This window comes from Colletes gigas, unplaced genomic scaffold (assembly GCF_013123115.1).
Source record: "Colletes gigas isolate AHSC1104 unplaced genomic scaffold, ASM1312311v1 Colletes_gigas_Sc00003, whole genome shotgun sequence".
Taxonomy (NCBI): domain Eukaryota; kingdom Metazoa; phylum Arthropoda; class Insecta; order Hymenoptera; family Colletidae; genus Colletes; species Colletes gigas.
In genome coordinates, this window is record NW_025106632.1 from 8,323,689 (window position 1) to 8,351,121 (window position 27,433).

Genomic DNA, 27,433 nt, shown 5'->3' on the forward strand with positions numbered 1-27,433 from the left:
TATGCCAATATGCGGCTTGATCATCGTTAAATTGCAAAATTTATTAACAGCTGCGCGATCTAGTTCTGACAAGACATTGATCGACGTTCGCTGGTCAGTTCCTCGTATCCCTAATCCAAATAAATACTATTTTTATAATAATAAAAATAGTACTTCATGTTTTCTAAAACTGTTAAAAAGTTAATTGTCTTCGTTTTCAAACTGAAAAATGATAAACAATCTTTGGGTTTGAATTACTACTTGTTGAAAATATACAAAAAAACTAAGAAGATAGAAACAACTTTGATTTAACGTTTCCCTCCTTAAGATTTGTATAAAATATTTTTTGTTCAACTGATAAATGTAGAATTTCGTCCAGCTAGATCGACGATCTGCCGCATCGTGGTGGACACGGCTTGAAAAAAAGTGAAATATTTTAATATGTTACACACCTCGACATCTAAAAATTGTCACAGCGCAATAAATTGTTGTACCAAAAAATATCAACGCCCACCGACAGCATTTTGTACGCGTATATAAATTTTAAATGCTTCGACACGATTTATAAATTTTTCCCATGAGTATAAAACATTAAAAAACTCATTTATCATAGAATAAAGAAATATTTTTATATTACAACTTAGAAAACCACATAAAAAAAATACGTATCATAAAAGACCACGATATTCTAATTGAAACTCGTTAACTAGGGAAAACTAAGAACAACCACAATGATCTTTTAACAGCCGCAGCTATTAAAAGAGACGGATTTTTTACACGAAATAAAAAAGTGTATTTCCGTGAACTTTTAAACTCGTCCGAAAAAAACAGTGTGCCATTTCAGGATCGAATAAAATTTCATAAAGCGTATTAAAGTATCGCGGCGTGTACGTCTCCGTTAATTTGCACCCCCTTTGCTAAATTTTTCGACGCGCCATTGTTACCGGGTGAGCTCGTTCGTCGACGATTAGCACCGAATAATTGCATGCGGGTAGAAAAAGTGGATCAGTCGAAAGATGAGCCAGCCGCGTTCAAAAATAGAGCAAACCTCTATCTCGGCTACTCATCTCGCCGGTTCCGTGTCACTGTCCTCGTACTTTATTCATCGTGCGCCGTCCAGAGTCTTGCCCCGGTCCTTTACGTGACGTCACGCTGACCCTTAAACTACCGACGATCGCGCCGGAGCCTCGATTCAAGATTTGCAATTTCCTTTCCACGGTAGAATTTAATACAAACCGATATGAAAATCCCGACTCCGGTCCCTCGAACAAAGAAAGAAGGCCACGCTATTGTTTACAGACGGTGAAACAGATAGGATTTGTAGAAATGAAAAATTCTGCGTGAAATATCTCGGTCTCAGTTACTCTAACCGTCCCTCTTTCCCTTCAAATCAAATCAATTTGTCCCGTTGGCCCGCGACGTGCTCCATTTTCGAATTTAAATGTAGCTCGCGTATATCGTCGAACCAAAAAATACGCAAAGGAGGGGAGGCCTAATCTCGCGACCCCTTAAATTTACGTAATTCGATTCACGGGCAGAGGATGGCCGCGGCTGGAGCTTTAATTCTACTTATTACGGTTCGGGGCTCTTCGCCTCTCCAGCTTGTGAATTTCACCTTTCCCGCTGCGAAATTACCTCGACGATAAAAAAGAATAAAACGATTTCGCCGACACGCGCTCGTGCGACTTCTCCCCGGTAATTGGCTCCCTAGAAACGTTGCTCGAAATCTCGATTTAACATACTGCGCGTCCGCGAGAAGTTGGCTAGCGGAAGTACTACGTTTGCTCCGCCTATCCCCGTCATAGGCACCAATCAGATCCGCTCCCCTTTCGCTAGCCAACTTCTCGCGGACGCACGATAGATGAGCGAGAGGGTCGTTCCGTGAAATTATTTTTAAAAATCCCAAATGGCAGCACGAACTCGCTTCCAGATCAAAATGAATTTATTTTAATGACAAAGAAATAACAATGTACTTATAACAAGTTCGTAGACCCAAAAATTGGGTTGATTTTATATCAGATGACTAATGTAAAATACCCCCGCAACAATGGGTCACTCGTAAAGCCCAAATCGTAACGCAAAAAAAAAGGCAAATTGTACAGACTTTCGTTACGATTACGTGAATGTAAAGTGTAACGAGAAATAAACCGAATAAACGTAAAAAAGAGAGAACTCTGTGTGTATATGTAAAAAATCGGAAAAAGGTTCTCCGTGTAAATTGACACATTACGCATGAAAATGCACGCGCTGGTCACAGTATTGCGCGTACAGTTTTCATTCGCGCGAACGCGAGTTGTTGCGTTCCCGGGCACGGATACGCGTTGAACGCACCAATCAACGCCGCGGAGTGTGCTCTTCCGGTGACATTAATTTGTCTGCAATTAGAGGGAAATTTCGGGCGCGAAGGGTCGGTCGCGTCACGGCTCGAACCGAAACGGCGCGACGGCTGCGCACGAAAGCACAATGGGACGTAATGAAACGGTCCGTGCTCTGTAACCTATCAGAGAGGGTCGCGGGTGAACAAAATATTTTCTGCTGCCTCGGCGTTGGCAAGAATTGCTGCCAAGTCTGGCGACGCGATAGCTCTCTTTTGCTTTTCGAATCGATACGCCGCGTATCCAGAAACTATACCGTTGTTGCGGGTTGTAATCAATTTTTTCTGAGCTCTCTCCATTGTTTCCATTCAGGAAATATGCTACCGAAGATGACGCACGGCTGGAACAGTTCATCGGTGATTACGATGAAAGCAACATTTTTTTAAATTGTCTTCGTGGCGGATACCCCACGTACAGACGAAGAGAAATATTTTCTATTTTTGTACTAATTATTTTTACATTTTTCTGTATCTTATATTCTGGTTCACTGATAAGGTACTTACAGGACGGTTCCCTCTTTTCTCTCTCTATAGAAAATTATTATGCCTTTTCAAACGTGACAGCAAACATGAAAGTAATAGAATTTTTATTCGAAATAAAAAATTTCTTTTCTCTGTAGTTTAATTGTACTTCGCTTATACGTGTTACAGTAGATAATCGAATTATGTCACGAAAAACGTCCTTAATTATTTAGGAACGAATGCAGTTGTTGACGAAACTATAATTAAACTTATATCAATATACTTGTCTTCCTTTTCTTGACAACATACTTTTAAACTGAACATTCCGATAGAAGCGAGATCGCGCCAACAATTCTGTGACACTTATCTTTTCATTTAATTTAATAAACTCGCGGTACAATGCAAATTCCACGAAGTTTGACGCAAAAAGTAATAAAGTTGCGAATTGTATACGGAACGACGTGGAAAGTTGGGCCAACTGGAATTAGTGAGGTTCACTTTTGCATCAGCGAGGGGACTCGTCCTCGGTAAATGTCCTTAGACTTCCGGGCAGAGGTTCCGTTCCCATCCCCGATTTCGGTGAAAATTAATTAATCACTGGAAGGATCTGCAAAAACCGACCGTCTATCTGTAATCTCGCTCTCGTTCGACGGTAATTTATTATCGACTGTCGCTGCAGTTTTCGCCGGATATTGCAATTACGAATATTAATGCAAGTCGACGATGAACGTCCTCTCCTGTCCTTTCCTAATGCCGAGCGCTCGTTTCATAAAGCTTGTTCGCGAAGAGTTATGTTCCTCCTGGCGATGAATCGACAGAAGGAACGGGGAAAACCAGCGAATTCAATTTCTAAAGAATTATGAAATCGAATTACGTCGATTGTGCCTTCGATCGAGTGTTTTTTCAGCAAAATTTCATTCGTCGAATGCTTTTAAGGTGTAACAGCAACGACGAACACGGAAGAGGAAAAATTCAATACAGACGGAACGCGATATGCTGCTTCGAAGGGAACGCCTCGAAAACAACAAAAAGACATAACATCCCTGTCAATATTGATTTATTAGAAGGAAAGCTAACGTAAACTTCAACTTTACTTGCAACTCCCGACATCGCTTTCGCCTGAATTCTGTCAAGCTGTTGATGATAGACGACTGCCGATACTTCAAGGCTATCGTTCTTCTGACACATTTAAAGACTAAAGTTCTTTAATTGATCAATGACTTGAATCGAACACTCGATGATAGTAACCGTATAGAGTCTAGTGGAAAGTCTACGAAGACGTATGAGATAATTTGCAATCGGTTTTACTTTGCTTGGAACACGATTAGAATTTCGACTCGTGAGTGAAATATAAACTCCTTTCTACGCGGATTATACTCAACGGAGAAATTATCGGGGCATCATTAAGGGGAACGTCCCTCATTATATCTTTCTTAAGATATCTTCTTCCGCGAAGAAACGAACCACCAGCAGAAACTGGAACAAGGGACGATAAATAATTTTCAACGCTTCCTACACTCCCCATTATAGGTCCTAAACAGTCTCTTTTCCACAAATTGTTAAAACGAGATAGCTTTTGTTTCGCGATCAACCAAAAAATGTCTCGTGTCTCCAAGTCTTTCTGAGCAAACAATTTAACGCTAGAATATTGAACAATCGAAAGCACCCGAAAGAGAATAAAAATAGATTGTTATTAGAATCGCATTCGGTTCAAATTTACCCAGGAAACGAAAATCACGTCTCGCGTGCAAAGACAGTGGAAAAGTGGGATGGGGCCGGGAGAAAACTCGAGGCAAGAATTTTGTCGAGGAAACACGTCGATCGCCTCGTTATCGTTCTCTTAGATTGTGCACGCCGTGGTTTATCCCGGCCACCTGAAAGCGAACACACACTGTGGCTCGCTACATCTCCGCCGGAGATGGAAGAAATCGAGGGGCGCCACGCTGTAATTTCCGGTACGTCCGCCAAAGCCGGTGGAGTTGAAAAACAAGAAAGACGGGAGGCTTACCCCGGGAGAACAAATTCCAGATTGTTTCGCTCTCCGTCACCCTGATCGGTCCATTACTCGTACGGTCGCGTTGTCCTTTCTGGCACCGTGCTCTGGGCTACGAGTCGGTAAACATTTTTCGAAATGGGTCGAGCAATAAATACTTTCTGTTTCACGGAACCTAACGTAATATCGGGGGTATTACGTGCATGCTCATACACCGCGTAACACGGAGAACAATATTTGTAAAATTCGTCGTGTGGCTCGAACAGAATGTCAAATAATATTGTATCGTTCGCTGACAATTCTATTTTTTTAAATAAAGTACTAGATAGGAGGATGATGTTTGAACGAACAAACGATACCGTACGTGATTTTCAACATAGGCGTAAAAATATCTAGGCACAGTCCTGCTTCCTGTAATTTTCGAGAAAACCCGGACTGTAAAGGGTTGAAATTAAACACCCTGTACGAGCCGTCTAATAGATTCGAAATTGCCCAAAGCACGTCGTCCTCGACTCGCTGTGAAGGGCGTTCGTTCGCTCCTGAGCGGGTACTCGAAAATCATTAAAGCCCATACGCGAGCAGAGTCCACACCGTAATTAGATTTTCGCCGACTCTTTCGCAGAATACATTCGACCATTCGAAACCTGTGCGGAGGCCGCATTTGCCATCGCGCCGCACGGGACTAATTAGCCTCGCGTGACACCGACTTTGATCCTCGTAAATTAATAACAGCGCCGTACTACCCCCTTTCCTGACAACGAATTCAATTCCACCCTTTCGTCCCCGGTGGCTTCGACTCTTTTTGCCAGGTTCGTTCCCCGTCGGCCACGGGTCTTGCGCTCATTTTCGACGATCCCCGCGAGGGAACGGCTCCACACGCCGCGACACTTTTCTATTTTCTTCGAGTTTCTGTCTCCTCTCTCCACGCTGTCCTCGACGAGACCCTTTCCCGCGCTCAAAGAGTTCCGACACGCGCGCGCCTTCAAAGCGTTCCCCTTTTCCGAGGGAACCAAAAGAGAGAACTTCCGGCGGACGTGGTCGATCCCCTGATTTTTTCCTTTCTGCGTCGGCGAAAAACTTAATTGACACTTACAAAAACTATTCGAGAATTTAAGGGGGTCCAATATTATCAGAAAGTTTGCTAGAACTAATTATATAAAAGTCATGTGTTTATACTGCTGTTACACGAGAAACCTCCCTTAAAGACGATACGAACCATTGCATCGACAAAACGTAGCTATCACCAACGAATTTATATAATAACGAAGGGAAATTGTGCTTGAACCGCTGACGACCAATTATTTCGTTAACCGATCACTTTCATTTTAATAAAATGCTTACGTCCCGCAGTCATATTAATGAAAGAAAACTGTAAACGACCATCGGGCGGCGACGTAACGTCGAGCTCGAGAATTAATAACGCGCGTCAGAGTTTCGTTCTGACGTGGCAACATCTGCCCTGCCCCTCGAATAAAACAAAAACGAACGTTTTTTCGTCGGTGCATTTCATATGCGCCCAGAGTCTCTCTTTTGGTGACTTCTGCGACCTTTCCCTGGTTTCTCGACCGTGCGTAACTCTTCACCACAAGTCTCTTCGTCATTACTTCTTTGAGCGGCCTGAACCAAACTCTGGTATCGACCATTCCAAGATACGACTCGATTGAAAACCATAAACGGGTTCCTTTTTGCACAAACGCCAGATTCGGTTCAACGGGCAATGGCCGCTTGTTGGTTAGCCCGATTGCTCCCGAGAACGAAGATTTCTGGTTAACATTCGCTAAGAAATCGCTTTTGAACTCCTTCGATGACCGCTGTATACCGAATCGCTACCGTAAATGGAACCTCGCGTCGTGGTACCATATTTTTTTCTGCACCTTTTTTCGACGTAATGCTCTCGTATACATCTCGTCCTTTTCGTTTCATAACCCATTGCTACGATATAGCATGGAAAGCTCTTACAGTTCTCAGTTTTATCATCCATTTCTCGTCACTTTAAAAGCATCCTCACTGTTATACTTCCATAGGGCATTCTGGCTCGCTGTCACCTTGAAAATTGTTGATTTACTTGGTGCTTCTACTTTAATGACTTTTTCAAGCAGCCAGGTTACTCGCAAGCGACTCATTATTCTTATAAGACTCGATTAAAAGGCTTCTCTCGTTGTCTTATCAATCGATCATGTACAACTCCTAATAATTTTTGTTGCAGCATCGATCCGTTCGATCTTTTCCATGGCTCTTTTAAGCTATCCGTTGTTAATACCACTTCATAGTTTACTAACTCGTTACTATATGTCAACATCTATTTCTTGAATAGTAGTTTTAGCGGCCTCAAGACGCCACCTTTTTTCATACCGCGTTATAATCGCTCCATCCCGGTTGAGTAATATTATTCCTTTGAGGGCTTCGAGTAGTGCTGAATGGAAACAGCAGAGACCTCAAGTACTGACGCTCTTTCGAGGATGAGGCTCTTGCTACCGATCGAATATTCGTTACAAAAGCATTGGATATCGAGAATTGATATTAAATATTTGAGTGTTCGATTTCCAATACTTTCCCTTATGTACGTTGGTACCGAACTGCATGTCATCCATACTTAATCATATAAGTACCACCGCTAACTTAATTACGAGTCGTAATTTGCGTCGTCGAAATTACTGGCAACCGATGATGATAATTTAATAATAATTTTGAACGAATGGGCATCTCGGCCCATTCGATCGAACCGTTTATGCTTTTTAGCGAAATATTTGTTCGCGTTAAAAAGTTTCTTTTTCATTTTTAAATCGCGAACGGCATACGCCGGAAGATCCGTTGCCGCGAATACAAAGTGGTGACGAGAGGATGCGACATCGTCCAACGCGAAACGAGATCGTCCATCGTTAGTAGAGCGTGTCTCCGTCGCGAGAGTGTCGAGAGAACAAAAACGAAAAGGTAGCCGGGCTGAGAGATAGAAAACGAAAAAGTGAGTGACAACGCTGCTACGACTACACAGTTCCTATTTTTCATCTTTCATCCCCCGGCTTTCGACCGTACAAGAGAAACAGAAGAACCAAGGCGTGAGCGGAATGCCTGAAATGTATCGCGCTTTTGTTTGATTTCATTCCGTACCGATTGATTTGTTTGCGTCGATTTCCGACCGGACAACACTGTTTCCATCTGTCGAACGATGAAACGAGAACGTTCCGACGAACGAGCCCCGTAAAATAAATTTCTGACACCTACGCCGAGTCTCCTCGAGGCTTTTCGAACGTTGTCACGTAGTAAATTGAACTGGGTGAATTTGCTTCGAGCTGTTATTATTGCGAGGCTACACCAGGCATGAAACAACTATAAATGAACTTGTAACCGCTACACAATTGGACGTAAAGATCAAGGCAAAGATGAAAAAAGCAGATACTCGAGCATCGGGCTATTTGACCACCGGTTAACCTATTTTAAAATTGTTAACTTCTCTTTCTCAAACTAGTATTTTTCATCAATTTTCAATTTTGCAACCTAACGTTTTAAATCAGCGTTCAATGATAAATCTATTAACTCTACGTTTCACAAGACCACTAAACGAGCCTTTCTTCTTCTACCATTTAATTATTTAGCCAATGACTATGCATTAACACGCCTATGAATAGAATTTTAACGTTTGTCTCCCCTTTTTCCACGATGACCAGAAATACGTTCTCGAATACGTGCATCGGGATAAAAGCTCGTCCATCGGAACGCTTGTTCCCCTTCGGTACTTCTCCCCATTCACAACGTCAAATCCACCCTCTGGAGCGTCTCCTCCGTCTGACGGGTATTCGAATCCCGCCAAGCAGAAGTCGAAGGTAAATAGACGACGCTGTTACAAAACGGCGTCGCGCGTCGGAGATTAGGCGGTGAGCGTAACCGCGTGGAAATGGCGGCGCGGAAACTAAATTCAGACGTTCTCGGATGCCGAGAAGACGGTGAAACGCGTTCGCGATTACGTGCAGAGCGTTCGCGAAATGCACGACGAGAGCTACGCGAAAGATCAAGATCGTGAAAGTCTCTCGTTCGAAGCCCATTTCGTTCCCGAATGGCGAGTCGAAGTTACGCTAACGGGGATTAGATTGTAGATTGGACGAGGAGTACGCGAGGTCCGTCGATTAGCCCCTAGGTCCTGAAAACTGTCGTTGAACCCTTTACTAGTGTCAAAACGTACTGGACATCCCTACTTTTACCGTCTTGGACGCGTGACATTTTCTACAAATACGTTACCACGAATCATATTATTTAATTCGATTTTCTATGTTGAACAAAACGAATAAATACTTTCGTTGGACGAATGAAAATAAAATATTTCAAGTATGATGTTTAAGCTCTACGGTGCTCCGTTCGTTCCGAATACGCGTTCGCGATCGATGTCGGTAATTTTATTTAACATTAACATTATTTAACATCGACAGAATGAAATATCAACAATTGTTTTTAAAGTGTATTGCTAATCATACCAGAGATCGCAAGCACAGTTCTCGAGTTTTGCGCGTAACTCGATTTTCATCCCTATTTTCCACTCACCGAGAAATATTCTTTAAAATTAATGCCCCATCTAATGAATTTTATCTTGTTGGAGCACGCTCATCGCGGAGTATGAGGTTTTTAATATCTGCAACAAGCGTATGATTAATGAGTACGATTATTGTTTGCGAAGGGATTATTCTTATAAAATGTGCCACGCTTTGAATACTGTATTACCAATGATACCGATTTACGTGACAATTCTTATAAATATTGAAAGGTATTTTCATACATCAAGTTAGAAAGAAAATCAAAATTGACGTACAAAAATTTTGTGAACATCAAACTTTTAACAAACATTTCTCAGGACCATATATCTTACTAACCGTAAAGAGACATTTATACTTTATTTCTATACGTAAATATATTATTTTCACTCTTCGAAATATTAATATTTTGATTATCCATTCATTTATGTATTAGAATATATAATTTTATTATTTATTTCATGCAACGAATTTGTACTATCACCTACGCTGAACATTCTCTTAGTCATGCAGACCACGCCAGAATGGAACAAATGTTTCCATTTCATTTAGACTTTCTTTTTAACCGTCTGAGATTGTTACTACTAGAATGAATCCAACTGTTTCAACAATTTAGAGGTCTTTGATACCAGTTGAGAAAATATAGATATATATTTTGTACTAACTGTTTTAAATGTTTCGAGATTCATAGACACGAGATGCGCGCTGGAAAATTCGATGGGTTTCGTCGCACGTTTCATAATCATTAAAAGAATTTTCTTAGCGTCGTTGTCCAAAGACGTCCAGTTACTTTCAATTACCATGTTCGGTACTTCGAGACTCTACCGAAGAAAGCGTATAAAATTTCAGCGATTTAATGGCAAATTGAATTGTTTGCTGTACCTTCAGTTTAATTTCGTTCCCGTACCAACAGTAGTACAATATTTGCATAAGCGTACACATCGCGAAGAGCATCATTTCCATAAATTTTGAGCCCACCTCAATTTGCGTCAACAGGTAAAGGTCGAAGCAAAACATCGTAATACTCACCAGAAACTGTATAAGTACCATCGTCTTAAATTCATTGTTCACCATCGTGGCGAATCTAAAACGATATTAGAAAAAATTATTTTATCGAACTCGTTTACTTTCACAAACTATTAGCCCTGTCATGATCGTTAATGGATCCTCGTAGACCCACGTATACAGTTTATACAGTAAATTTTCAGAGTGTAAAAAGAACGGGAGACCAACTTGTATATATGATTATGAAGATAAGCACACTGTTTCGCCGAATCGTTTTGGTTCTTTACAATATGCTTCAGACGATGTCGGAGTATTTCGAATTGACAGTACGTGTGAATTAACAAACCACTGAAAAGACTGTCGCAAGCAATGTTCACAAGCGTGCCGATCGTCATACCTACAGCTTGGTAACCGTAGGTAATAGCAAAAACAAAGGAAGAAGAATAGTTGTACGGTAACCAGATTCGATACGTTAATTGACGACTTCTGAAATCTGGAACGATCGACGTAGCGATCATCCATCCTAAACAGGATTCGAATACCGTCATGTAGGCAATCGCGTTCCATCTGTGAAAATATTACTGTCGGTTTCTTGACGAAGATTACTACATTACTGGCAAAACTATGTAATCCTACCAAACATCGAAATAATTGTACTAAAATCAAGCGTAATGGACTCACTTTGCCAATTTGTCGAATCTCGTTCGAATTTTGATTTCATCGGTGTTCACCGGTACGAATGGTTCCTTATGAAGAGTGTTGATCAAAATTGCATAATTCTCACGACTTATTAACAAAGTGCACATTTTACAACAAGACCCAAAGATTCCCAACGTCAAATAAAAGTTGTCGCTTAAACTCTCTTGGCTGTCGACGTTATATATTATGTCGAAAATTTGAGTCAACATGAGGCTGTGTATTATAGCGAACAAAACAAACGTGTAAACGGTGTACAAAAACTTTTTAATCGGAGACGTCCAAAGAGACGTTCGCGAACAACCGCACAGGATGTGTATCTTAAATATCCATCGCAACGTATGCATTATCGACTCTATAAATAATTTATCTCATTTTTATGTATTCACTGACAGTTAATTTTATTTTAAGATCTAGTTTCACTACTTTGTTGGAAAATTCGACGTAGACTTAGGCAATGTTATTGATCGAACACCATGGAAAAAGGAAACTACGCCTTCGTTACTATCATGACTTAAATATTGCCAATATATGAACAATGTCGACACTTTATCTTTTCAAACTTGAATGTTTCTTGGACGAAGGTTCGGGGATTACTGAAGTTTGTAGAACCGATATTTTGTTTCGTCTCGAAAGAATTGCTAACGTCGAATTGCTTCTGGTTCGCGTGCTGTATTATTACCATAATGACCGAGAATACGACGGCGCATGATACTTCTTTATATTTTCAAGAGCAATGATACGACTCTTCCTATTCGTATTTCTACCTTGCATTCTCTACGATGTTTTCCGTCGAGTCATTACATAAGGGTGTATTTTCTGTAAAAATATAAATAGGAAAAGCCGACGACAAACTCCGCCAAGTATGTAAAATGCATAGTAGGAATTTTTAATGAAGAAAAGAGAGTAAATATTTAACAAGTACGGCATATTACCGTCAACCTTCCGTTTATCTGTCGGTATATTTCAATTACGTGTTTTACGTTTCTCTTTGAATTTTATTTTGTTCGACAGATATCAAAATAAGATATTACGGCAAAAGTAAATTATATTTCAGTACAATATCAGTAACCGGCGTTATTAAATTCTTCTTTTTATCTTCATAAGATTCCCTGACGTTTGACAAACAACGCGAATAAAACTTATTTTCCGCAACACTACTTCAAACCGTGATCAATGCTGGTACGCGACACTACTCTGAAAGGAAACGCGAAAGATTCTCGTTGTTCGCAACGCTAAATGGAACTATGCGATCATGTATTTGCAACTTTACCTAGACAAAAAAACGCGAATAACATTTATATTTCGCAACGCTATTGACAAACCGCGATCGATTCTCATTCGCGACGCTACCCTGAAAAGCAAACGCGAAAAATGTTCATCGTTCGCAACGCTAAAAGTAATCGCGATAAGTTTAAATATTCGCAACGCTATCCTGGATGTAAACGCGATAAAAAAAATAGTGGACGTTGTGGTACAAGTACCATCTGAAAAGCTACAAGAACTACAACTACAAGCAAGTACAGTGACAAAGTAGAAACGTGCAATGACTATCCAACATCATCCGAAAATGAAGATGAAGAGCCATTCGTTGCAGCCCGCTCTTGAGACAATTTGTCAGGGCCTCTTCGGCACGTGGCCTCTTCTTTCTTCGGGCGGTCCTTCCCGAGCCTGAAACTTAAGCCTAGGCTCGAGATTCCGTGCAATACGCAATCCTCAAACAATTCTAGGAATTGTTATCGGAACAGCCGTGAAGAAACTCGAGCCGAACGAACGTTTCGAGGGGGGCTAACCACGACCGCGAGCGCGAAGAGCGACTGTGAAGCCGCGCGATTTCAAGAATCGAAAGTTAAACCAAAACAAACAGTACAATTCGTTTGGATAGGATAACGTTTCGATTCTCCAAATCGAACTACAGGAATTTCCAGGACTGCCATGCGAAAACGCGCCTACCCGAAAAAAGACTGTGACAGTCCTATCCTGACCCTACCTACTTAAATCTAACACACGCATACCAGAAGTTCAGTGACCTACCTACCTAACCCTATATTTAAAAAGTTGCAAAATGCATTCTCACAAACAGACACTCCACGGTTCTCACGCATAATGTCCGGGCGCAAGAGCCTAATCTAGAGAGGAAGCCCCGGGGTTCCTCCGACACCCGAACATTGCAAACATTCACACGCTAAGGGTACGTACCAAATCCTGAAATCAACTGACGAAGACTAGTGACCATTGCGTATTTATGTTATAATTATTACGTTATTTTCAAGTAAGAGAATCTTTGATAAAATGTACTATATAAATAATAATCGATTTTCTTCATTACGTTTCTCAAGATCAAGAAGCTAACTGTCGTTTATGTTTCATTAAATATTTTGTACTATGATCTTCGCGTATGCAAAAAATATGTAAAAGACGAAATAGAATTTTATTTGTATGCTTATTTGTTTACTGAACTTTTGAAACGACGCAATTCCACAGCCTAACCACACACACACATGTGGAAATTGCGTCGCGCACGATACACTAGCGCAATGTCAGTCGCACATATAGTATGTTATTAAAAATTGTTATAAACTAAATCATCGTGCCCATTGCCTTCACTCACGCAAGAAGCACCTGGGCACTTGGGGGAGTTTAGGCAACGAACACGGAAAAATATCCTGAAAATCCTGAACTAGAAAAAATGATTATAATAAATGCTAGCGGATAACGAAATAGTATTTCTTTATTCTTTTTTAATGTATTTCTTTTACTGGACTTTCTATTTGTGATAAATGCAGAGTAAATGTTCAATACATACTAATAATAAAAAATATTGTTAGTAAAGGAAGTTATTCTGATTAAAATTGAATTCTTTAAGACGAAAGACTTTACAATGAAATAATTGCTTTGAAAATTTACGGTAAATTATTGAAGCGAACTAATTAAAATATTTAACCCTCGGGAGATTCCATCGTCAAAGCGGATTTTTTAAAAATGAAAATAGTACATAATGTATGATACTTTGACACAAGAATTTACCCGTCGCGAAATGTCTTTTTGTACACGAATTGAAACATATTTTTTAATACGTAAGGGAAGACTGAATTATATCTGGATGTCAGACATGAACAACATAAAAAACAATTAATATTCAACGTTATATATTCAATAATCATCATTGAATATACATAATGTAATTATAAGTAAAGGAATTTCCATTCAATGTACATTATAAACATCACTCTGTTTATTTTATTACTCTATAATATACTTTCATGTCATATTAAAAATCGCGGAGTACAAAAAGACCCTAACCTGAACTACAAAATAAATCAATATACATATGTTTCTACTCACGGGTATAAAAAATACCCGCGGTCACTGTACTCGCCAAAATTACCATGTATACAACCGGTCACCCGTGTTGATTTGGACCTTTCGTCCTACAACATGATTGGGGACCGGAGGAACAAAAATCGTAACTCACCAATCGTTGACTACGATGGCATAACCTCTGCGACGATGACGAGATGCTGCTGCCCAGTGAAATACATCAGCGAAGTCATCTAAATGGTTCTGATGGTTTCCAGGATGTAAGGACGAGATTCACAGGCTGTAAAGCACAAGAAAATAATTATAATCGACCGTAAAAATTACAAACATTTCATAATTTAATATAAAAGATTTTGAAAACATTTTTTTCTAGACGCGTATAGAATAAAGCAGGATTATACTTACATTTTATACTCGTAGACTTTCGCCCAATATATACTTTTCTTCAGTGATACACTGACTCTAATACCGGTAACGAGTAATTTGAATTTTTGAAAATTAAAGAGAATATTAAACTAACGCGGCCGAAAATCAAATTCGGCGAACAAATGATTCTACTGTCACGATATTTAAAGCAGAGAGCCACGATGCTCTGGACGAAATTTACAAACGCGCAATATACACTGACTCGACCTTCGCGTGTAACCTAAAATGTAAACGCAACTCTACTCGAAGCCACTGTGCTTCGAAACAGAATAACCTATACTACGGAACAACCACTGATTCTACCGACAGCATTGCACGCGGTCATCAGAATTTCTGGAAACAAAAATTCGGATTAGAAATAAGAAACAATTAAGTAAGCACACAGACCTGTCTACATATCGACTTAAAGATTCAACTGATTTTATAATAGAAAAGTATTAATACGAAACGAAATCGCCAACAGAGAGTGCCGGAGAATACTAGTAACGATTAGAAATGTTTAGATCACAATAATTAAAAAGTACATAGCTAATTAGATGCGAAGCCTGTCACCGTACCTCATCACACCAGTTTCCAGACGAAGAATGAGGAGCAGGTCCGGACACGTTTACTGCGCGAATTAATGGGTGGGGGAGTGGGGTGAGTTAGTCACGTAGTCCAACACAACGTCTCGATTCCCGGTGTGTACTTCTGAAAGAAAGGTTAAACCTTATATCTCGAATAAATGAAAATAAAGAAACTAAATATATAAAATAAATAAAATAAGTACAAAAAGATACCAGACGAACAATTAATTATTATTTATTTATTATCGATATACTTTCGTGACGTCACAATAGAAGATAGCCAATCAGTGGCGCTGCTTGAATATCGATCTGTTTTGGAACACGTAAGTAAGTAGATCGATTAAAATATGTTAATTCTAACCATAGAAATCAAACCACTTTCAATGTATCGAATGCACAAAAACATTAACCTATATGAAGTTTGCATTTTACTTTGTAGGGCCCTGACACTCACTCATTAACTGTTCTAGTCTATTACTTGTGCTTATTTCTCGTGTGTTCGAAAATAATTTTTAAAAGCGATTTTATTCTTATCATTGCTAGCATTACAAAACCTGGGACAGTGATCCAATACAGTCGTTTTCTTTTGTAACTCAGTCAGGTTATGTTTACATCCTTAGTCGCCGGCCAGCCGTCTTCACCTTGGAGCTGAGCTGACGAATTCCTTCTCCGCGTGACACGACAACACTATACATTCTCTGCTCCTTCGATCTGTGTGTTACGGAAAAAATAATTGAATGTGACGTGATTCCATACTTCGTTTATACCAGTGCTACAGTTGCGTACAGTTTTATACTCCTTACCATTGCTGTGTCAAACCCAATATTATCGATAAAGAATTAAGGAAGATTTTTATGCAGATCTGGTGAGAATTTAAACAAATAACCTTAGAAAATATACTATACACAAAAGGAACATTTATATGAGAAACTGATTGACATTTAGATTGAAAATGAATATATACAAATTATTTATATGTTTGCGTGGTTAGAATTAATATATTTCAATCGTTCTAGTTACTGTCGTATTCCACAACAGATCGATATTCAAGCAGCGCCAATGATTGGCTATCTTGCATTGTGACGTCACGAAAGTACATACATATATCGATAATAAATTAGTAAGTGATTAATAAAATTGTTTGTCTGGTATCCTTTTATATTTATTTTATTTATTTTATATATTTATTTTGTTTATTTTCATTTATTCGAGATATAAAGTTTAATCTTTCCTTCGGAAATGCACATCGAGAATCGAGACGTTGGACTACGTGACTACCTCACCCCACTCCCCACCCATTAATTCGCGCGGTGAACGTGTTCGGACCTGCTCCTCATTCGTCCTCTGGAAACTTGTGTGATGAGGTACATTGACAGGCTTCGCGTCTAATGGGGTACGTACTTCTTCTTTATCTATTTGTATTGAATTATCGATTAAATTTAATACTAAATCGATAAATAGATAACTCTATATGATTACTTAATTATTTCTTATTTCTAATTTGAGTTTTATTTCAGCAACTTTGATGACCGCGTGCAATGCGGTCGGTAGAATCAGTGGTTGTTCCGTAGTATAGGTTATTGTCTTTCGAAGCACCGTGGCTTCGAGTAGAGTTTCGTTTATAGTTTTGGCACACGCGAAGGTCGAGTCAGTGTATATTGCGCGTTTGTAAATTTCGTCCAGAGCATCGTGGCTCTCTTTGCTTCATATATCGCGATAGTAGAATCATTTCTTATCCTACTATAGTCTTTAACGACTTTTACAATTGTTCTTAACAAAATTAAAATTACTCGTTATCGGTATTAGTGTCAGTGCATCACTGAAGGGGAGTATTTGGCGATGCTCCACGAGCGAAAAAGTGTAAGTATATTTGTACTTTGTTTAAAAATTCCTATTGTTAATTTCAAGTTTTGTTATATCAGTTTTAAATTTACAAAATTATTGCAAATCTTTGTATTGAAACTACAGTTTCTACAATTTTAAAGACAGAATGTTATATTTTCGGTCTTCTTTTGCAGAATCCTGACATCTCATTTATTCGTGGATTCATGATCCAGAGAACTTCATGGTTCCAGGTATTACTGTTGCATTCTACGATCGGTGAGTCTTTTACATTTCTTATTCCTCTGAAACAGCTGTTTTTGATTGTTAATCGCGACCTACTTCTGACGACTAAATTTTCAATCGCATCCGTTAATCGATTGATTAGTCCAATTAAATTAGTCGATTGGTTCCTAACTCTGGACCGTACATCTTTAATTCCTACCACAATAAGCGCTATGATCGTTTTCTATAGCGTGTTGGTAATGTTGCGAGTGATATCGAAATGATAATAAGGTTCCAGAGAAATTGTCCGAAAAAATACAAAATCTATGTCAGATCTACTTGAATACCTTGTCTGTGCTAGTCAGTAAGAACCGACATTGTAAAAAATCAGTGATTTTAAAACGACCACATAACCTAAAGACCGGTGGCGCCTGAAACTATACCCAATTCAAACACTAACATCAGTAAAGTTAGCTAATGTGGGAAAGTTTTTCTTCTACACAAAAAATAGTATTGATATTAGCATGTGTAGGTTTGTCGTTTCTTAAAAACAACGTATTTACAGTCTCATAATTTCCACAACTTTATTTATCAAAGAATTTTAAGTCGTATATGTTTATTAACATTTTAAAACTTATATGCTCTGAGAAATTTATATTGTCATTCGAAACAGAAACTAAAAGCTATATTTTACAAAGTATACGATGCTTCCTAATGATTGTTTTAAATAAGAATTGTCATCCACAGAAGTCATCTAAACAAAATAAACGGATGAACATTGTTTCAGTAAACTATGTGATTGATTTACTGATTAATTTAGTCAATGATATCAGAAAATAGGAATGGTTGAGGTTCAAACGGTTCTCAACAGGTGTCAGCACAGCCATTAATAGTCAGCAATCAGTGGTTCTCATTCATTAGCAATGGTGATAAAAATGTCAGGGATTCAATGAGGCTCCAAGGAGAGCAAAATATTTTGCAGAGTAGAAGTTAATTTTTCAGTAAATGTAGTTTTAAATCATAGAAAATATTAATTGCTTATTGGACACAGTAATGTAACATTTGAATAACTATTATATTTTACATTATACGTGTCAATATTACAATTGTTCAGAAAATTTTGTTGTACTTAGAATTTAAGTGCAAATAAATTTCTGGAGCTGTAAGGGTCGAATGTTAAACGAAAAATTATTTCCTTTTTACTTTCTGAAATATTTTTCAGGAAACATGTAACGGTTAAATTTAATGTACATTGTTTTTACACATTAAAGCAATTGCCGAGTACAATATTTTTACTTTATTGGTACACTTGCAAAGCACAAATATTATGAATACTGCAAAACATTTGCAATACCTTTTTCTGTGTGGTTTCTCCTTTAGACGCGTTGTCGCCTAAACGGATTTGGGTCGATGGGTCGAGCGATAAGGAAGTAACTATTGATTTCGGAAAAAAATCAACGAACAAGAATCGCATTCGCAATACGGCATTTAACTTGGTCATTGGGACAATGAGCTTAGGTAATTTTTACTGGCGAGTTCAAGTTCGATCGTGTGAATTATGTCAGAAAAACATATGTGAGACACCGTGTGTGAGAATAATTTTTTAAAAATTGTATCAATTCCACAATTAACGATGGTGGAGGATTAATTCTTGACTGAGATACAGTGAGCGTTAATACAGTCGTCGTATAGTTTGTCGTATCGAGGGAATCGTGGACCGTTTTAAATATTTGAACGCAGATATAGATGTGCTACTTCCATATCCCAGTGACCACACGATTGGGTCTACTATAGCGGCATCGACTCCACGCTCGTGTTGTAAAACTATTTGTAACAAGACGAAATATCAATATAACGAAGTAGCCATCACAATCCTCTGAATTACAATATAATATTAATATATATACAATTCTATGCTAATAAGAAAATGCATTGGATTAATACTATCCATACCAATAAGGTGCAATAAAGTTTAATAACAAAACGGTTTACCAACTGCATATTAATACATCATAAATAAAAACAAAAGACACAAATGTAAGCAGCAAAAAATATTAAGCAATTATCTTCTTGAAATATTACATTGGAAAATTTTTATTTACAACCGAAAAGAAATGAAAAGTTTTCGTTGAATTGCAATTAATTTTGCAATTTCGTACAGAAACGTTAAATTATTTAAGCGTCTGTAAGAGCGAGTTATTAACCAGAGGAATAGCACGATAATAATTTCAAACTCGAGACCAGGTCTGCATGTTAGTCTTCGCCCAGAGTCGCTTCTACGATTGAACTTTCTTCATTTCCAAAATATTTTCTCCAATATTTAGTCTCGATTCTAGACGCTAAAAGTGCTGACGTCGTATTCTAGTCTGAACCGATAACGTTGGAAGTAACCCGGAAACGGTAAGGATGCTTGCGAGTACCAAATCTGTGCGACGCAAAAAGCATTGCTCGCAACGTTCCTCTACCTCGTCCGTGGTACAAAAGATTTAGAAACCATCGTCAATTTTAACCACACGCTTTTGTTCTTTAATGTCTACTCAACGTACGAAACTTTACGATATTTCTAAAATCTGTTGAAAGCTTCACCCTTACGTTATGTAAACAGATTCTATCGCGTTTTATTTTAATCGATCGCACCTACCGATAGAGAAGGGCTTTCGGTGTAAATGTTCTCGTCGCAGCAGAGAAGGGATTTGTTCGATCTGCACAGAGGATCGAAGAGGGGAGACGCCTAGCTACCCTCGATAATGGAAGAAAGAGGGCGACCTCGAAGCCCTTCGCACCCGTTTCGTTCGATGCGTCGTCGGTCTCGCGTTGTTCAAGTTAGTCGCGTCAACGATGGACTCGGCACGTCGTGCGTGTTCTAATTTTCTGACGCGTTAGGGGATTTGTGTATCAGCGAAACGTGAGAGCAGATAACACCGAGGTAAACCCGTACAGTGTTTTCGTGCATAAACGCGTGTATATCGTTCAACACCTTGCGGGCGAGCGTTGCAATCGAAAATGATCCGTGAGTCCGAAAAGAGTCATTCGATAAGAACGGAAATCTGCGCAGAATCGAGTACCGTTCCAGTGCCGTTCACACCAGACACGTCGATGTTCCTTGAAGTTTGATCCGCATTGCGCATTCATTCGATAGGCGCATCGCGCAACGGTATCTCGTCCCATTGTCGTCATCGTCGCCATCGTCGTTGTCCACTTTCTTCAGTTTCTTCTTCTTTTCTCTCTGCCAACACCTTCGCCACCTTTCGACGGTATTCCGTTTGGACGGTACGTACGAACTCTTTACACTCTTCCTGTCGGGCGGTCGATAACGGCATTTTTCCACGCGAGTGACGATCGGTTAATCCGGATTTGATTCCGAAGAGCCAGTCCTTCCGTCTATCAGCGATTTAAATTCATCGTCGCGTAGAAGCCAAACGCGGGAACGAGCACAACAGGAGGAGTTGAAGAAGACGACAACGACGACGATGAGCGACAGTGAGAATCGAAAGAAGTCTGTTTTCGCGGTTCGGGCTTCGTTCGAACGTCCGTTTAATGTATTCGAGAGAAATACCAAAAATCGAAGAGAAACAGTCGAAGTATATCGATTAAGTACAAATTTGATGCGTTTCGTTTTCATCGTACTCGATTATTTTGTTTTCGTACGCAAACAGAAAGATATCAATCGACGAGGAGACCGAAGCTCGCGAATTCGTTATCTCGCGATTTATAATTTTGTCGCGCGGGGTAAAGGGCGAGATGCGGCGATATCTTTGAAAGATATATGATCGATCGCTCGATAACGCTGCTCGAGGCTCCGTAACGGATAGATCGCGCAGGGATGCCGATAAAAATGTAAAAGTTATGCGACGGTTGGGCCGTAGCTGCGGCAGAGCGAGGTGGTGGTTGTCGCGTTGACGACGGCGGTGGCGACGGCGATGGCGGTGACTGTGACGGTGTCGGTGACGGTGACGGTGGCGTGTGTAATGGGAGGTAGAAAGAAAGAGACTAACAACTAGGGAAAAGCACGGAAAGGGAGAGCGCAGGTACACGTATCTGCCTATATAGTTAAGGAGTAACTACGGGCATATACGTCGCTTCGGAGGACGACGGTTGCTACGATATCGATCCCACGCAATATCGCGTTGTTCCCAGTAGTGTTTCCGCAGCCGTAGCGACGCTAGGCGTCCCCATGTCTCGTTCGCCGGCGTCTGTGCAACGATCGGTCGAATCGTATTGATCGAGCGTCGCTCGTAATTGACGTTAATTAAAAGATCGAACGCGCGGACTTTACGAGGCAACAAACGTTCCGCCGAGGTTTCGAGAAAGGCAAAAGGGCGGACGGGGAGGTGTGGTCGTACGATATAGGGACAACGAAAGCAAGCACGAATATCTTGTTCTTATATTTTCTTGCAGACGCTATCGACGAGTCTGTATGCGTATCGTTCGATCTCCGGTGAAAATGTGGGGAAGGGCGAGTATGGCAGCTGTGATGGTCCTCTTCTTAATGTGCTCGTGGACGCTCGGCGTGGTTCACGGCGAAGGTACGTTCTGCTAACTATTCGCGGATTCGAACGATTTATTTTTCACGAGATAGCGACGTGTAGTTGAGTAGGATGCAGATTCGGTAACACGGTTCGTTCGATAGGAAACATGGCGGATGTCGGTCCGAGCGACACGGACGCTGAGGGTATTTTAGAACGCGGGACTGCATGGCTATGGAGTCAGCGCGACAAAGACGCTGGTTGGGGGAACGATACTCATCGGGTTCTGTTGGTCCTTCGACTGAGCAACCTCTCGCGGGAAGATAACGTCGCTCCTGCGGCACCGATCGAGTTGCAGCTGAGCAGCAAACAGATGGAGCTCGAAATAGTGTTGCTGCTATGGAGGTAATGATTCGCAGCGTCGAACTATAGACGAGGTATACGAGTAGACCTTACACCTATTGTATATCTTCGGCCCATTTTTTGGAGGCTCTAGAGCTCCATTAATACGCATTGTTCGCATTTTGAAACGTTAAAATCCTTCAATCCGTCCAAAAGTTATGATATTTTAAACATACTCATGAAACTTCAGGAGAATCATTCATTCACGGTCAGACATTATATTTTCGGCAATTAATTTTTTTCTCGAAAGTGCGTAGGATTTCGAGGGTATATCTATTCACCAAAAATTATTCCCGCAATAGAATATAATTTTTCGCTTTCATTATTTCAGTTATCAAGACACAGCTCGCACTTTTACAAACATCCTTTGTTCCCTCTTTCTTTATTATTACTTTGTGAGTCAAAGATTGACGAGAAAACGCATCTTTAAAGAACGCTTCATCGATTTTACGTGCAATTTAGTTTTCTACGATTATAAAAGCAATCGACAATTGATGGTACCGACTTCTATACCGACGCAGTTAAGCGTCGTTGAGAACCGCTGTCATAGCACTTTCAGAACGAAACGACTTCGTCATGAATGCTTGTCAGTGCTCGGTAGATCGAACGTTCGTTCTCCACGAAGAGTGAACGAATGGTGATCGATTGAATTTTCTCAGGCACAGAGAAATCGGTTTCTCTCCGGTAAGATTGGCGCGCTACACCCTCGCCTTGAACGCCATGTGCACGGATCCAAGGCAGTTTCACGGTCACGATCTGATCGGAACGCTCCAACATCACGAGCCGCCCACGGACTATGAATTCGCCCTTACGACGCTAGCTGCGTGCAACGCCCAAGCCCACGTGCGAAAAAGACAGATACGTCGGTTGCTGGACATCGCGAACGATTATCAGGACCACAATGTCGGTGAGCGTCGCGATCGTCCAGTTAAGGTTTACACAGAGTGTTCATCCTAACCGTAGCACCGATTTTCTAGACACTTGCACTAGTCAGACAAAAAAATGTTTGGAGTAGAAGTTAGTAAGTACTTTGAGGAAAACAAAGTGCAGGAATGAATATTTCGAAAAATTCTTTGATACGTGCATGACCCTTTCATCCGTGACAATCGCGAATGCTGTTGCTCTTCTTAACGTACGTTCCTTTTTAGACACAGTCGCGATGGTGATCCTCGCCCTGAAGTGTATCGTTCAAGATCACAGACATCGAAATCTTCATCATTTCGTACGCAAACCATCGATCGGTTTGGCGCAAAGACGCGACGGTAGTTTTGGGGATTTGCGAACGACAGCTTTGGCGTTGCAAGCTCTCGAGGAAGCAGAAAACGAGTCTATTGACAACTGGAATCGATCGGCCGCCATCGCATGGATGACGAGCCAGCAACGACCCGATGGTTCTTTCGCTGGTGACGTTCGCGCAACAGCCGAGGCCCTTCTTGGGGTGACTCCGCGAGGTTTGGCAAACATTCGAACTCTCGACTGTGGCCAAGGACTCACCGATACCTCGCCGCCGCGACTCACCACCACCACAACCACTACTACCACCACTAGTAATGGTAATGGTAACAGTAATGGTAACAGTAATGGTAACGGTGAGTAGTAGTTCCCGTTTCCCTATTACTTTGTCATTTACCTTCCCCCTTTCACATTCTCGTCATTAGTCGATTTTATGATCGTCTTTGATCGAGTAACTGACCTCGAAAAGAGGTTCCTGGGGTGTAATAATGAGTTTTTAATGGAAATTTTGCACAGTTTTAAGACTTCAGGATAAGAGAAATCAACGATACAAAGAATGTAACATCTGAATTTAATATTAAAAAAAAACATAAAAAAAATAATGTATAGAAGTAAAAATAATTGGATAAATAGAAAAATAATTTTGTGAAAATATAAGATCTAAAGATGTATTTAAGATAATATGACAGAAACATATTCTTATAATTATTCAACTCCCATGGAGATGTTTATGTATGCACATTTCTTTGCATTGCAAATTTTCTTTTGTGCTCTTTTGATATGTGTCTCTACATTAAAGGGCCCTTACTTTGAAAAATGTATTGATAACGTAAAAATGTTCTGATGACGAATGTCATTAAAATATTAACAACTCGTAAACTATTATACCATTAATTTCATTATCTCAAGTCCTATAACTGCGCAAACTTCCATTAAAATATTAACGTTACACCTGAGGATCTTAAGTTGTGCAAAGTGAAAATTGCTTAAGAAGGGTTTGACTATTCCGTGGACTGTTGTATTCTTGCTTCGGAAGTACAGTAAAATCTCGATATAGTGGATATCGGATTTAACGAGTAAAATTGTATGGTTCAGTGTTGTCATATTCTCGAACGACTGGAAGACTGGGCCACTTAGCACGTCTTCAGCAAGTTGCGTTAATGACAGGACATATTAAAATAAACATAAACAATAATAAGAAATAAGAAGAGAATTTGTAAGCCTTTCTTAATGCCTGACATATACTAAATTGGCAGTTCGTAATGTAAAAATGGATTATATCCTGTTTAGAAATATGCAATTAATTATTTAACGTATATCATAGTTTCGCACAGATGCTATTTCATCGCCATTTGTTTTTAAGAGACACGAAGAATCGAGAATTTACTGCGTATCGTGTATTATTAAAAATGGTTCGATGTGTTCAGCAGAGTCAACGATTTCAAGTAATCTTAGCGAGACTGTGTCGGCAGCTTCTGGAACTAACGCGAATAACGAAAGCTTGGGAAACGACACCAGCAATGGAAACAAGGGAAACAGTGCAGGGAATGCGTTCAATGCCAGTAATGCGGACAGCAGTGTGATAGTTAGTACCAGGATGCCAGTTATGGTGAACGTTTCTTATACGCTGTGGGTTGGCAGTCACGTGAACGAGACGTATAATCTGACAGTGACGGCTCCTAAAAACGAAACATTCTACGAGGTGATGCATCTTGCCGCAGAAATGTCGCCCCATTTTCAATTTGTTGCATCAAAATGGCCGAACGGGCATTACGTTCACACGATAGCCGGCTACAAAGAGGAGCCGATGTCCTATCATTACTGGCTGCTCTATCGACTCCCTTCGCCTCCAAATCCTTCTAGGCCACCGGGTAATCACCTGGTTGCCCCCGGAGGTATGAGCAATTCTTAACGACGCAGCAAACGAACGGTACCGATTCGTTTCTGTTTTCGAACACACTTTAAATATGAATGAGCATACTTATTGACAGTACGCAGTAAAAACTGCATATAAACATGTGCCACATTCGAGTTTGTTCTCGAATTATAGTCATTGTTTTACACCTGCAAAGTGCAGTTGATCTTCGGTGTCTGACACTCCTTTTCTAAATAGATTTGTATCTTAAAGACGATCGATTTGAAATATCTTTTTATTGGACAGATATCTAGTGGGGTGACAATTCGCATGCAGATGTTTGGCGTTGGTTAAATTATACTGATCAAGTCATACATCAAACGTTTCCATAGACACATCATTTCCTGATTGTCAAACGTATCAAGAGAACGATCTTGGCAGATTTATAGAACAGAATAATCAACAAAATTTACATGTTGCAAGAAGATATTGAGAATTCTATACAAACGATCTAGTAGTATCAGTTATACTAATTCAGTTTGTGATTAATCATGTAAAGCTCAGTGAGGAAATTTTACAGAATTTGCAGGTGATGTTTCCTCATGGAAATATCTTTGCAACCAATTACTGTTTAACTTGAATAGTAATTTATTCATCATAAGTAACTAAGAAATAATTTTCTTCTTGATATATGCAAAAAAATTCGTACAATGTAGAGTTAAAAATTGTTGGAATACACGGATGGCTATAACGTGGAAACAAGGTTTAATATGACACATGTTTATATGAAATTAATAATGAGATTGAATATTTTTATAACATTTTTATAACTTGTAAATGGCTAAGTCAAGATTTGTTTTATGTAAAGTCTTATTTTTGAGAGACTTTTGCACAAGATTCCATTATACTTAGCCCAACTTCATTACATTTAATCCTTCGTTGCATTAACAACTCGGCGTTGCTGTTCATTTGCTGTATCGTTAAGTGTCTTAGCGTTTCCGTCATGCTCTAAAGAAGAACACTTTTAGGCGTCGATGATCTGCAAATCAGCAAAGGCGAACACTATCTCTTTTGGTATAAGAAACTATGAAGAGCAACGAAGCATCGACAATTAGTCGAAACAGTTTGAGAAATAGACGAAGAAAGGATCGTACGAGCGGAACTGTGAAAACCGAGAAAAAGAGAGTTAAAAAAATGCCTAGTTACTCGGAATTAATATAAAAAAAAACAAAAAAAAAATGTTAAAAAAAAATGAAAGCTCATTTTATTCACTGCCATCGCTAAGCGTGTACGAAAACGTACACGACATTTTCCAGAATTAATTTCGTACGGATCCACTCGTGCGTCAAGTTACTTAGGAAGATGCCGAAGAAGTAGAGCTGGCAGTGACGTTTTTGGAACTCTGCTCTAATGGTCGATTCGACTAGTCGGTAAAAAAAAAAGCACGACACATCCTAACGTATACCGACACTCGACTGACGTATGGTGATAACGATAACCATGCGTATCGTAAATCGTAACTTAAGCTAAAGGCATAACATTTTCTATGAAACTGCAATGCACAACCACATTGTACCTACTTATACGATATGGCGATATCATATCGATGATCAACGTATCAATTGATATTTAATAAATCCCATATCTATATGTATTAGCAAGTTAACCTACTTCTTGATATTATGCTACGCGTGTTGCTTTACAATCACCGAATTCCAGTGCTACGAGAAACGAAGTCAAGCTTGCCGCGATGCGTACATCAAAATTCATCTGGAACAATGCGTTTCGATCGACGGTTTTTCATAATTTGCCTAACGTCGCAATGTACAGTCTCTTTTGTTTTTTGAAATTAATAAAGTGTACAATTATGAATTAGATTTGGTATCTTGTTCCTTTGGATTTCAACGCTATCCACTTCCATGGTAGTTTCCACTTTCTCAGACTATTTCTTCTTTATTTAAGCGATTTTCCAAAGTCTTCCAATTCAAGCATATCTTTTTTTTCTACTTCAGACTATGCGTGCCTTCTTTGTGTAGTTAGCACCACGAGATTTAGTTTTGATGCTATTACAAGGTGTGAACAAATTACC

General features: G+C 39.7%; 2 protein-coding genes across 5 annotated transcripts; one reads left to right on the plus strand and one right to left on the minus strand.

Moving 5' to 3' along the window:
• Positions 1-9,372: 9,372 nt before the first annotated feature.
• Positions 9,373-11,241, minus strand: LOC122404775 (odorant receptor 94a-like). The gene is made up of 5 exons (XM_043408999.1): positions 11,015-11,241; positions 10,562-10,900; positions 10,211-10,412; positions 9,994-10,149; positions 9,373-9,429 (listed from the first exon to the last, which is right to left on the minus strand). Exons 1-5 carry the CDS (start codon positions 11,239-11,241, stop codon positions 9,373-9,375), a joined length of 981 nt encoding a protein of 326 aa, XP_043264934.1.
• An 8,918-nt stretch (positions 11,242-20,159) lies between these two features.
• On the plus strand, positions 20,160-27,114 carry LOC122404614 (uncharacterized protein CG3556). Of its 4 annotated transcripts, none has more exons than XM_043408736.1 (7): positions 20,160-20,314; positions 21,787-21,914; positions 22,019-22,259; positions 22,916-23,163; positions 23,405-23,845; positions 24,917-25,384; positions 26,373-27,114. In XM_043408736.1, the coding sequence occupies exons 2-7, from the start codon at positions 21,806-21,808 to the stop codon at positions 26,432-26,434; spliced, it is 1,569 nt and encodes a 522-aa protein (XP_043264671.1). In that variant the 5' UTR covers positions 20,160-20,314; positions 21,787-21,805; the 3' UTR covers positions 26,435-27,114. The 4 variants fall into 4 exon arrangements, with proteins under 4 accessions (XP_043264671.1, XP_043264673.1, XP_043264675.1 ...); XM_043408738.1 differs by having other exon boundaries at positions 24,920-25,384; XM_043408740.1 differs by having other exon boundaries at positions 23,405-23,815.
• The last annotated feature ends 319 nt before the right edge of the window (positions 27,115-27,433 follow it).

Coding starts and splice junctions, on each gene's coding strand:
- LOC122404775 (XM_043408999.1), bottom strand. CDS start 11,241: ATGTTGACTCAAATTTTCGACATAATATATAACGTCGACAGCCAAGAG. Junction 10,901..11,014: donor AGATTCGACAAATTGGCAAA/GTGAGTCCATTA, acceptor ATATTTTCACAG/ATGGAACGCGATTGCCTACA. Junction 9,430..9,993: donor ATCTCGAAACATTTAAAACA/GTTAGTACAAAA, acceptor CGCTTGTTGCAG/ATATTAAAAACCTCATACTC.
- LOC122404614 (XM_043408736.1), top strand. CDS start 21,806: ATGCGTATCGTTCGATCTCCGGTGAAAATGTGGGGAAGGGCGAGTATG. Junction 21,915..22,018: donor CGGCGTGGTTCACGGCGAAG/GTACGTTCTGCT, acceptor TTCGTTCGATAG/GAAACATGGCGGATGTCGGT. Junction 22,260..22,915: donor ATAGTGTTGCTGCTATGGAG/GTAATGATTCGC, acceptor GAATTTTCTCAG/GCACAGAGAAATCGGTTTCT.